The sequence below is a fragment of the Pseudonaja textilis genome, chromosome 4 (assembly GCF_049901715.1).
Source record: "Pseudonaja textilis isolate UNSWEBS1 chromosome 4, rPseTex1.2, whole genome shotgun sequence".
In the NCBI taxonomy this organism is placed as follows: domain Eukaryota; kingdom Metazoa; phylum Chordata; class Lepidosauria; order Squamata; family Elapidae; genus Pseudonaja; species Pseudonaja textilis.
In genome coordinates, this window is record NC_141993.1 from 29,729,502 (window position 1) to 29,742,398 (window position 12,897).

Below are 12,897 nucleotides of genomic sequence, written 5' to 3' on the forward strand. Positions count from 1 at the left end.
ATACACTTCACTGCCTGTGTGGAGAAATGAAGGTTCTCTTCAGCCTACAACCCAATAGGAACCAGAATTTCTGTTGCTAAGTGAGGCAGATATTAAGTGAGTTGTACCTGATTTTATCACCTTTTTTTACGATGTTATGGTTGTAAGAAAATGACTGCAATTATGTGAATCCATGTGATTGTTAAGCAAATCTAGCTTTCCCCATTGATTTTGCTTCCCTGAGCTGGGAAGGTCACAAATGGGAAAATCACACAATCCCCAGGGTGCTTGCAACCATTGTAAATGCCTGCTGGTTGCCAAGTCCCTGAATTTTGATCACATGGCTGTGCAGGGAATGTTACGACAGACTTAAGCGTGAAGATGCTCCTAAGTCACTTTTTTCAGTGCTATTGTAACTTCAAATGTTCACTAAACGAATGGATGTAAGTCGAGGACTATCTGTAAAACAGCTCAGATCTCTCCCCCCCCCCCCGTTGCCCAGTTTCGCCCTAAATAAATTTGCCTTGCCCCTCTTTGATTTCCATTTTCAGCTTTTGACAGTCAACCCTGAGCATCGTTTTTCTAGTCTAGCCAACATTCAGACTTCCTCCTACTTATCTAATGTGGACTGGGATGAAATTTGCGAGAAGAAAGTGGAGCCTGGCTTCATTCCTAATGTAAGTCAAAGTGTTGAGTGTGTTCGTTTTAGTTGTGGGTCTCTGTTACTCATGACGGAGGGTTGCTGTGAGATTATACCAAAAATAAAACAACAATCAGAAATCCGTCACTGGCTTTATTGATATTGCAATATCAGCCCCCTTTAGCACTCAGACTGCAGTGTGAGCAAAAGGAGACACCCCTTTCCAGTAAATACACCCCTATATAGGATTATCACAATTAAACGATTACATAACACCTCCTGTTTTTTACACAAAGCAGTTACAGCGAATCCCATAGGAAAGTTCCGGGTATTTTTCATAATTCCCCCCATGCGTCCCTGGAAATTCCCCAGCTTTCTTCACTTCACCACTTTATCCTGTTTTCTACTTAAAAGATTACACAAGAGGTCATTAATATCTCTTAATATGCCTGATAATGTCAGGGTGACCTTAGTATGCATCTCAAACCAAGCCAAGGACAGAATATTTTGCAATTCTGCATAGCTTTTGCAGTAAACCCATTCATAACAGGTCACATAAATGTTCTGATCCCTAAACAGTTCAGATAAAGAGCAAACATGGAATCAGTTTGGTTATTTATATTCTTAGGTGTATAAGATCAATTTCCACATATAACAGTTGCATTTCCTCCTCCTACCCCTGATCCCCATGGCTAACAAACCTGGGCTCAGAATACCGCTTGCACGATCAGTTTGCTATTCACACGGCAGCCTCTCTGTCTCAATTTCTCACAGAAAGGCCGTCTGCACTGCGACCCCACTTTTGAGCTGGAAGAGATGATCCTGGAATCAAGGCCCCTGCACAAGAAAAAGAAGAGGCTCGCAAAGAACAAATCCAGGGACAACAGCAAGGACAGCTCACAGTCTGTAAGTCTTCCCTCACAGTGGCCAAAGTAAATTGAAATCCTTTGCGTGTCCTCTGATTGCAGGAGCTGGCATTTCACTTTCAAATACCTCTGATGGGGCTCTGCAAAACTCTACTTGTGTTCCTGGCCAACTTGTAAGGCCGTGCATGATTTTAATCTTTGCTGAAGTCTCAAGCAAAGTCCTTCCTTGAGTTGCTCCACAAAGCAACAGGGATCCTTCACTTCTGAGTGTGGAAAAAAATAAGTTGCTTCTGAAGTCACTACAGCAGGGGTGTCAAACACAAGGCCTGGGGGGGGGGTTGGATCCGGCCCGTGGTGTGCTTAGATCTGGCCCATGGGGATGCCCTGGAAACCGTGAAGGACTGGCCCACAGTGCCTCTGCCAGCAAAAGGGGAGCTCGGGAGGGCCACACACGACCCTCCCAAGCTCCATTTTTTTACTGGCAGAGGGTTGCAGGAGGCCATCACAGCTGAAAACGGAGCTCAGGAGCCCATTTTCGCTAACAGAGCACTTGGGCCACCACAGGTGCCCCCAACGAGAGACATCAAGCTGGCCACACCTACCCTGGCCACGCCTACCTTGGCCCCCAGAGATCCCAACACAACCCTGATGCAGCCCTCAATGAAACTGAGTTTTACACCCCTGCACTACAGTATAGGTAGTCCTCGATTTCCGACCATATTTGAGTCCCACACTGATGTTGCTCCGTGAGACATTGGTTAAGTGTGTTTTGCCCCATGTTAACCGCTTTTCTTGCCACGGTTGTTAAGTGAATCCCTGCAGTTGTGAAGGGAATCTGGCTTCCCCACTGACTTCGCTTGTCGGAAGGTGGCAAAAGCGGACCATGCGACTCCTGGACACTTGCTACCGTCATTAATATGAACCAGTTGCCAGGCATCGCAATCTTGGTCACGTGACCATGAGGATGTGGCAGTGGTCATAAGTGTGGAAACCGGTCATAAGTCACTTTTTTCAGTGACATTGTAACTTCGAAGGTCACCAAATGAATTGTTGTAAGTCAAGAACTACCTGTAGTAGCACAGAAGCCTCTTCTTGCTTTGGTCGTCTTCAGTACTGCTTAAGCCAGAGGTTCCCAAACTTGGCAACTTGAAGACTTGTGGACTTCAACTATCTTTTAAAGAGTTGAATCCACAAGTCTTCAAGTTGCCAAGTTTGGGAACCTCTGGCTTAAGCAGTAGGGAAAAAAGACACCGGGAAGCCTCAAACAGGTGCAGTACTTCATGGAAGCAACCTCTTGTTATTTCTTTGCTTTGATGAAGAGATGCGCATTGCCTCTTCAGCACCAATCTAAATCTCCTCACTCTCTCCTGCGTTATTTCCCCCCCAACTAGGTGAGACTAAAGCTGCTAAAATCTCAACTCCTGTTGTTATAATGGGATGTGGGAATAATCCTGAAAGACGGGAAGAAGAGCCACAGACCTGACAACCATCAGGCCGAAGAGATCTCAGTCCTCAGAAACGGGAGCGGGGAACGAGTGGAGAATGGGAAGTGTTTCAGAAGAGAATTTATGTTTTGCCAACAAAGAAATGAAGGGAGACTAGTATAGATTTATTTCAAGCTATTTAGCTCACGCCAGCTAGCCATGCCCCTTCTGAGATTCAAACCCTGGCTACTTGCATATTGGGTAAATGTATTAACCTCTAAGCCATGGGCTCTCCTTGCTTTGTTGGCTATATCAAGGGAGAGATTTAGTGTTTTTCCGATGAAACTGATCTATCAGGGCAACCTGGTCTATCCAAATATAGGACGGAGCATACTGCTTCTGGAAAAACATTTCATCTCTCCTAGTATAGCTGACAAAGCGAGGAGAGCCTGTGGCTTAGAGGTTACTATATCTACCTAATATGCAAGTAGCCAGGTTCGAATCTGAGAAAGGTTATAGCTAGCTGACGAGAGCTAAATAACTTGAAATAAATCTATCCTAGTCTCCTTTTATTTCTTTGTCGGTAAAATATAAATTCAACGCAAAAATAGTTTGTCACAAAAGCAACTGCCTGTGAAGGCTCCTGGATTGGAGCTGAAAGGTGAAAACAGAAGCAGTATGCTCATTCCCATATTTGGGTAGTGTGAGGACCCAAAAGCAACAAAGTCATCAAAAAACAGGTGAAGTCCCTTTAATTCCTTCAGTTTGGCTTCAAAGATCCAATTATCATGGACTGGAGAAAAAACTCCCCCACAAACAGTTGCGAAAAGGAAGAAATTTCGTTCAAAATCGAAATACATATAAATTTTAAATAGAAAAAAACAACACAAACCACACTGAAACAATTAATGAGATAAGGCAAGATAAGGGCTTGAGGATGTCCAGATATCAAAATATATACACAGTGGGAAGGATGCCTGAACTCAGATAAGAACTGAAAGACTAGAATTATTTCACGCTTTGTTTCCAGCACTGGGCCATACACAGTTTGTCCTTTTAAACAGTACTCACAGCTGCAGCCCATGAAGGGGATCAGGACCCTTTCCTCCTACATAGACCACGCCATTCATGTTTCTCCCTGCCTGCCCTAGGATGAAGAGGGGATGGGCCTGGGTCTTCCTCTGAATGCCCAGCCAGCCTGTGCCCTTCCCCAGTTTCCTCCACAACCTCCAGAGCCACACTCCTACTCCCTGTCAGCTGTTCCTCCTCTTCCTCAGAGTCAGAGTCTAACAGGGGCCTGACAGGGAGACCAGGTTGCCTGGTTTCACTGGAAAAACACTGTTTTAGAAGCGGGCCTCCCTAGTTTTTCAGAGACTAATGGAAAATAGGAAGAAATGCTTTTAGACTTACAAGATTCTGTTAAAGTAGCCTTACGATAAAGCCAGAGCTAGTCTTAATTCTTCCTTCTTATCTGGGCTACTTTATTCTGTCATATTGGTCTGTCAAGCAAACAGGGTTTTATTATGGCAAAGGACCAACCTCTTGCCAACTGCTGCTCATAAGAGATACCATTGTTGCTTTTCTTGTTGTTTTCCTTAAATACCAACAGTATGCATGCCATTTAATGTAAGAACTCAGAGCCATGTATCGAAACAATCGTTCTGACTGAAAATATTTGAATAATGGGTGCAAATTTTGTCTGCATTTCTTAAGAATGAAAACGGATCAAAAGCAGAAACGTGAAATGAGGGTAACTGAGCTGACCAACAATTTCTAGAAACTGACTGATCTGTTCATCACTTTCTGTCCATGATGGCTGATTAGAGGAAGACTGCTAAAAAAAATAAAATAAAAGAGATGCTATTTTTTTGAAGTTAGAGATAGACTAGCAGATGTTGGTAAGAAGAAAGAGTGTATATAAGCAATGGCATATGGATAGCATCCTGTTGTAACGATCAGGTTTGCCAGGCAACATATTCTAATTGGAATTAGGTCAAAACTAGTCAAAATTCTCACTTTTAATGCTTTTCAAAAAACACCTGTTCTTAGTATTAAGAGGTATAAAAGAGCCTTCCAAGAAAAGAGCCAAAGTGTATTCAGTCTTTTTATCCCAGTAAATTCATTACTGGCTGAAAGCTAGCAAAATAAAAATAAATGTTAGATTGTCAGTCATCTAGCTTCAGTTAAATCTGACTGGCTTTTATACGAATGTAGGGCTTTTTCTCTTTCTACAGCAATAATTCATTTTTTGAAATTAAATAATCCCTCCCGCTGTATTTCTAAACAAATTAGCAAATTTATATCCAGCTATTCCATTTTTTAAAAAAAACCAAAGTCTCAAATCAACTAAACTGAAAATCTATTTCGTGAAGCAAAAAATTAAGCAGATAATAGCTGTACCAGTCCTGATGTCCCTATTCAGTGCTAGGGCTATGCGGCGCAATGGATTTAATTTCAAAAAGTGCTTCATAATGTGCGGGAGCACGTTTGTAGTCTATTTGCAACTTCATAAAGTAGCTGTGATGTATCCTGGGATCATTGTTTCTTTTGCCTGGTGTCAGGCCCACCACCATGTCCTGCCATTCTGTTGGAAAGGGAGGGGGGTCTTGCTGGCACTTTCACATGCTTTTGCTTGTAAGTGCTTGGGAATTAGGGAGGGGGATTGTCCTCAGAGACGAGCGGATTCCCTCCCAGGCAGGTCCAACCTGGTTTCAAGGCTGTCATGCCCCGAGAGTGAACTGTTATCTGCCTAGCTCCTCAGTGTTCTCATAACAACCTTGCAACATCACATTGGCTGCTGGTGGACTGGTCAGGGGAGTTGGGCTTGGGGAAATGAAACAATTTCAGATTCTGCCTTGCTTTCCTGCAATCACTTTCTCTCAATAAAAGTTCTTTTGATTCAACTTAATGGGTTCAAGAGTCCTACTTTCTTGAGGGACCAACTGGGGAAGATCCTTACACCTGGATTCTATCAGTTTTTGCCATCTTCGATTGTGATAGGCCACTAGCTGAAGAGTTCTTTCAAGGCAGTGTAGATTGATGCTACAGTTCTATTTCTTCAGGTTCTGAAGCATCCTTTGTGGAGTAGATCTGAAATGCTGCACACAACCCTACTCGGCTTACTCTCATTGTTGTTTTTAGCTTCTCTCTTATTGCCAGAGATTGGTTGGTTGGCTACAGTATTTATGTTCAATCACAGTTAGACAACATTCGTATCAGCCTCCCCCATAATCACTCCCATAAAACAACCATTCAATATCCCATAAAACAAACTATATAACCAGAGCAGGCCCCCGCAATAACAAGGAAGAAAATTGTACAATCTACAGCACTTTAGCTCCAGCAGCCCAGCAGAATAATGCTTTTTTAGCCACCTTGTTGAAACAACACAACATGTGGATTCCCAAAACTGAGAGGGAGGAGCTGTTCATAAAAAGTCCTGACCCTGACCCTACTTTCCAACTCCTCCATCTCTTGGAATGGAGTACATGAAGCATCCTCTCTATATTGGAGTTTACAAGATGGCCAAACACCCTTTGAAGGAGATGATACCTAAGATGTCACCTCTCTGTAGGTCATCTGCATCCCCATCTTTTTTATGTGTGACATATAAACTTTGCATATTATTGTATTTGAATTGGCCTCATTCTACATCAGGAAGCCCAGAGTAGAAAGGCTGAAGGAGAGAAGGTGTCAAATGCAGGAAATCAAAAGTCAGGGTGGTTTAAATAGGTTTGTTGCATGCTAACTCTCTCTACAAGAATCTGAACTACTAACAGTCAAAGAAATTGGTGGTATTAATCAATGTAATTCTAGGTGGGTTGGACTTAGATCTCTTATGGACATGCTTATCACCTCCCTTAGATTTCTTATTTCTTATGGACATGGTTATCGTCTCCCACAGCCTGAACATCTTCTGTTGGAGGCCCCAATTTTTGCACGGCAGGGGGTGTCAAAAGACATTCCAGCTTAGAGTCTATTTGGGGGAGGAAGCCTTTGAGTTCAATCCTTTGGGTCTGTATCTGCTGTTTTTTAAGGGGAAACTGGCAGTTTGGTGATCAACAATAAAGAAACCTATTTGACAGAATCTCAGGGTTGTTCTGGTGCTTACACCTGACAAAAAGGGTAGGTGGATAGATGGCTGGTTTAATTCTATCTAATGAGCTATGACTGAACATGGATTTTAATTTGTCTCCTATTTATTGCCTGACATGTTAATGATTATATCATATCAGACTCTTTTATTAAGAAAATAAGGTTCCAGAGTAACCAACTAATAGGAAAAAAAGAAAAGCATACAGTGTTACAATTCTGAGTGACACAAAGACGGATGTTGTTATTGATTTCATTTCTGTTTTTAATTCACTGCGATTTAGACAAGAAAGTATAATGTAATATTTCTCTTTTTATAGGAAAATGATTACTTGCAGGAGTGCCTTGAAGCAATTCAGCACGATTTTGTCATTTTTAACAGAGAAAAGTGAGTCTGAAATTTGTTTTTTAAAAGGGAGGTGAGGGTGGAAAGATGGTTGGTTTGACTGGATAATTATGATTTCAATTTTTGGAGAAAAATTCTCCTATTTTCAGTTCTTTTATATCTCACCAAAAACCTACTGTATATCTAAAGTTGGAGAGAGCCTTCCGATTGTTGAGTGATGGAGATTGTAAGTTCTAATCTAAGACTTTTAAGCAGTGTTTCTCAACCTTGGCGGCTTGAAGGTGTGTGGACTTCAAGCTGCCACAGTTGAGAAACACTGCATATAATATATAAATTAATTAAAAGATAACATATAAGTCTTAAGTTGGCAATGAAAGAATAATAAAGATGGCACCAGACAAACTTAGGTGTTTTTGTACACTAACAGGAATGTTGTTATTAGATGTTCCTGCTCTTAACACTCACTTGCCCTATTTCATTTGATGAGAATGCTCAGAGTAGCTTTAGAACTACTCAGGCAAGTAAACATGAAGAATGCAGTCTGCCAGGGAACCTTTGAAAGGTAGGATATGCAGGGGACAGAAATGCATATCCAGGGAGTGTATGGAGAATGAAGTGACAAGAAGGGGTGGGATTCGAACAACCAGTTAGGTGAGTGCGTGCTTTGCGTGCGCAGCGTTTGCAGCTCACCTTCTGCTACAAGCCCTGTGTGTAAAACAGCTGATGCGCGGCAATCTGCTATGCCGCACAAAGCAGCTGAGCTGGAAAAACCAGAAATAAAGCACAGACTCAGAGCGGGGAGGGAAGGGGGCAACAGCCGATTGTCGGAGCTACCAGTTTGTCCGAATCAGGCCGAACCGGTAGAATCCCACCCCTGGTGACAAGGCACCTTAGACACAGTTCTACAAGCCTACCTGAATCCTAATCTCCATGAAATATCAAATATTTCATCTCAGGACAATGCTTTTCGGATTGTTTACTTTGCCCTATACATAACTGGCTTTACCTTCTTGTACAGGTTGAAGAAGAGCCAGGATCAGATGAATGAGTCCCTTTCTCCTCCTGAAACCACTGATGAAACCGAGACTGAAACAGAATCTGAACATTCCAATGTAAACCTGTGTAGCTCAGTCTGTTCCTCTACAGGAAGCAGCTAGGACGATGGGGCGAAGGGGCCAGAAGCTTGTGTGCCTCTTACATAAAACATTCTCAGGTTGCAGATGACAGCACAGCAGGTACTTTTGTGGATGGGGAAATAAAAAGAAGATGAGTCACACAAACCAACACTGTAGAGCCACAGAAAAAGCAAGTAGTTCTTACAGAACTCATGGATTGGAAAAAAAAAAAAAAAAAGATCTCCTGTTACCAGAGACTTTGCTACTATGCAACACCTCAACACAACTGTTCCATTTCTTTCTTCGTCCGTTTCTTTTGATAGGTGATCTGAAGCATATTTCAGGGACACAAATGCAACATATATCCGAGAACATGCCGAATGAAAGCGGGCAAGGTGGGAGGGCTAAAGCATTTGAAAAGGCCCCACCCACTATTGTCCTAACAGTCAGACAAAAGCTAGCGGCATGCAAAATTGCCCCTTGATGTTTTTCAGAGCATTTCTGGATTCTTACAGAGCACAGCAGTTGCCAGAGTTACCCACTGGGCCCGGGCGTAACTGATGCCCTTGACTTCATGTGGCTTTTTAATAAGCTTGATCTCTGATTTAACAAGTGCTTTGGAATCCACCCATCTTGGGCCAACTGCCCTGACTTTTACAGCTGGGTTTTTAAAATGGTGCAGTGCAAGGTAATTTTATTTTTGTCAAACCACTGCATCTTTCCACAAAGCTGTCCTTGACTTTCAAGGAATTGTTGTATGCTTACAAGCACCTGAACTAAGGTTAGCATTTTCTTCACTCCTGTAAAGGAGCAGGATATTAGCCTGGGTTGATTGAGATGCCCTAATGATCGAGGAAGTAACATTTAATTCACTTCTTCATGCTGTTCAAAGTGTGATTTAAATATATCAACCATTGACACCTGTTTTAACTTCTTACAAAAACTGGAAAACGTTGATGCTGGTTCCAGCTGTGGATACTGCCTTTTTTCACTGTTTCAAAAGTCACTCCTCCCTCTTTCTTATACCAAGGCTGCTATCTTACACATATTTACTGGGAATAACATCCACTGAATGTAGTGGATTTACCCCAGATAAAAATAGTAGGACTACCTTGAGGCTTTTTCTTACTATATTGTGGCTTTATTCTTAAAACTCTAGGAATCCTTGACGTTAGCGTATATGTTGTACATAAATCTTGTAACTCTTTTCACTCCAGTTTTGTTCAAGCCTCGAAGAGATTGTCCTGTTTGTATCTCAGTTGTGTTTTCTTGAAAGAAAGTGAACTTTGCATGCTTTTAATGTTGATGCATTTCCCACCCACCTGCCTTGTCTTATTGAAACCAATTTGCTAGCATTGGACTAGAGTCATTTGGAAACAGGAATCCTTACAGCCTTACTTCTGAAGCTACAATTTTCTCTGCAACAAGTTTTTTTTTATTTCCCTGCTATTAAGATGGAATTCTGACCAACTCATGATCCAGTCAATTCAACAAACAACACAACAGAGATATAATCCCTTTTATATGGACTACCATGAAAAGATGATTAATTTTCCACAGTTTTATGTGGATGTTAGTAAGAAACAAAAGATTGTCCACAACCGATATTTCATAAGAACCATTAGAAAGGGAAGAAAAATCAAGTTTGCTTGTGTAGATATACAAAGAAACCAAAGCTTTATTCTCAGTGCCACTATTTGTAGATTATAGCCAGGTAAATAGCACATCCAATTTACAGTTGAATGGTAAATGTTATTGTGTTAGTACTATGATTAAAACTTCACTTGATGTCAAGGGAGAAACACTCAAAGAGGCTAATAGTCCAGATGTTTAGATTATGCTATTCCACCAGTTATTTTATCATAGTGTCAAATGTTACAAGCAGAGCTGCCAACATGCCAACAGGAATGTTCAAAGTCAAAAGCCTTTTGAGTGCTGGGTAAAGAACACCACCACTTCCCTGCATTCACAAGTAAGGTCTAGTTGTGAGTACAGAACCACATTCAGCCCTATGTAGTTATTGTCCCCATGGGATACGGAATCCTAACACTAAGGATTCATAATTTCATACAGGATAAACCATGGTCAGATAAGCCTGGATCCAGTCTTTTTTCAGACCATCCACACATTGTTTTTCCTAATGCCTCAAGAAAGCTAAAGTGCCAACATGGTTTGCCAACTGATCCCCGTTCAGTTGCATCATAGCACAATAGATTCTACTACAGAGTTAAAACTCCAAACTGAATTCAAGACCTGTGTGGGTGACATGTGCATGTTCTAGTAATCAATCATAGACTTAAAATGTTGCATTTTTAAAACTGAATACTTGCCTCTAATTAGTTCGTTTAGAAAGTGTTTAGTCTAATTAGCCTTGTGTTGAATGTTCTATGTGAATCTAAGAAGAAATGGCTTTCTTGTTAAAATGTTTGCATTGATATAAGCCAGTAAGTGTGGTTATTGGCTAATGAATTCATAGGAAATCCATTGTTTTTTTTAAAGGTAGAAAATAAAAGATATACAGTCACGATTTAATAAAATGCAGAGCCAGCAAAGTTAGTTGTATTGATTTGTTATGGGGAGTTGTGCTTCTGTTTAAGGAGACCAGTAAGGCTGAACAATGGTTAAATTTGGCTGAATTATACTCGAAGATTTCCCTTTCTTATTTTTCTGTTTCTCCCTTTCTTTGTCTTCAGAAACCACGCAGCCATACATTTGCTTGCTTGCTTGCTTGCTTACAAGGCTGATCATTTCACAGCAGGCATAGACAGAGTCCAGAGTCTAACAAAACGCTTGAGGAAAGGGATCCAGAGCATGCCTCCCTACTTGATCCAGTGGGGAGGGCAGGAAGAATGGGGGACAGACAGTCTTGTAGGTAGCCTAATTCTGTGCCATGAGGGGCATCATAGGTAGTAACCAGCACCATGAATTGGATTCAAAAGCCTACTAGGCAGGAGACAGGGCACTTCCTTTGTCATTTCTGTTTCAGGTAATCAATAAAAGATGCCCAGCTGCAAGTCACCTCCTATACTCTTCTGTCATTTTCCTAAGGGGACTGCAGATGTGAAGAGGCCTTGCTTAACTATACAGTATTCACTTTTCCCCTCAGAACTGTTGTCTGCAACCTCAGTCAGCCCAAGGATTCTATTCTTTCCTTTCCCAGAGGAAAGGAATGAACATGCTTTTGAACTACCTTTAGGTATGATAGGCTGATAATCACAAGTCTCCTGGCACCTGCTTAAAAGCATGCTTGAAGGTACTTACAACCATGTGGGAAGCTAATCCTCTACATAATCTGTGTTACTTAACTGTGCTATCACTGCTGCAGTCTCAGTAAAAAGCAGGTAGATGGTGATAGTGAATGTAGCAATATCATTCTACAACAAGGCTGTCAAATTCCCGGCCTACAGGCCAGATGCATCATATGCTGGCCATGCCCACACCCGGTTTAGCGAAGGAGAAAAAGTCCCGATATGCCACGTGACGCCACCATAAGTTTGACACCCCTGTTCTAAACTATAGGCTGGGTTTTCTAACCTAAAATTCTATACATGTATTAGAAATCAAGCTTGAACATTTGTGGCCAACATGGACATTGATTGTACTGGATGGGTGTGTTAGGAATTGTAGCCTTCATATCTTGAAATTTATTGGAATTAATAAATCTTATTCAGCAGGGAGTATTCAGCTTGTCCAGACTGGATTCGGTTTCCTTCAGCTTAGCTCAATATTTCTCAATCTTGACAACTTGAAGGTGTGTGAACTTCAACTTTCAGAATTCTCTAGTTAGAATCCTAGTTTGGGTATGTTGGGAATTGAAGTCTACACACTTTTTCAAGTGGCCAAAATTGAAAAACAATGACTTAGAAGATAACTGGACTAGTGCCTGGGCATTTCAGTTATATGCAAAATATTGCCTTCCCGTCGTATCTTATTTTTCCAGCATTGTACTGCTTCTGTTTATTAGTACAGAAACATTGAGGAAAGATTTAAGACACATGCTTTTGACAGTTTACTTATTTTTAAAGCATGTGTCTTATACTTTACCTATAATAAAATCTATATTTTAATTTCACTTCAATGTATGAAATTTGTGGGAAATAATCTGAGAACTATGGTTTCTAAGCCACAATTCTAGAATAAATATCTACATTGAGCACAAATGATATGCCATCAGTCTTCTGCCAACTTGTTTTTATCCCACATAATGTCCTTTTTTTTTCACTGAATAATCATGGAAGGAAAAAAAATATTTTTGATGTAACAGACCTGTCTTTACTATGTGGATCTTGTAGTTCAATAATATGTGAAGGACTACAGCTTATTGATCTCTGATTAGACTACTACTCATGTACAACCTCAGCCTGCTATCAGTGACTTCCTACCACAAAAATACTTTCCATTGAACCAATCCTCACACACACAAAATATATTTTAA

The 12,897-nt window shown here is 41.1% G+C and overlaps 1 protein-coding gene across 2 annotated transcripts in view; it reads left to right on the forward strand.

Annotated features, from left to right (window-relative positions):
• Positions 1–12,534, forward strand: part of STK32C (serine/threonine kinase 32C) — a 200,177-nt gene extending 187,643 nt beyond the window's left edge. Inside the window, exons 9-12 of one of the 2 annotated variants that reach the window (XM_026710606.2) lie at positions 531–656; positions 1,394–1,525; positions 7,322–7,389; positions 8,366–12,534. In XM_026710606.2, the coding sequence (XP_026566391.2) occupies positions 531–656; positions 1,394–1,525; positions 7,322–7,389; positions 8,366–8,504 (465 nt within the window). In that variant the 3' untranslated portion in view covers positions 8,505–12,534. Of the gene's footprint in view, positions 1–530; positions 657–1,393; positions 1,526–4,622; positions 5,228–7,321; positions 7,390–8,365 lie in introns of those variants that run through there. The other variant, XM_087932495.1, reaches the window with a different exon arrangement.
• The last annotated feature ends 363 nt before the right edge of the window (positions 12,535–12,897 follow it).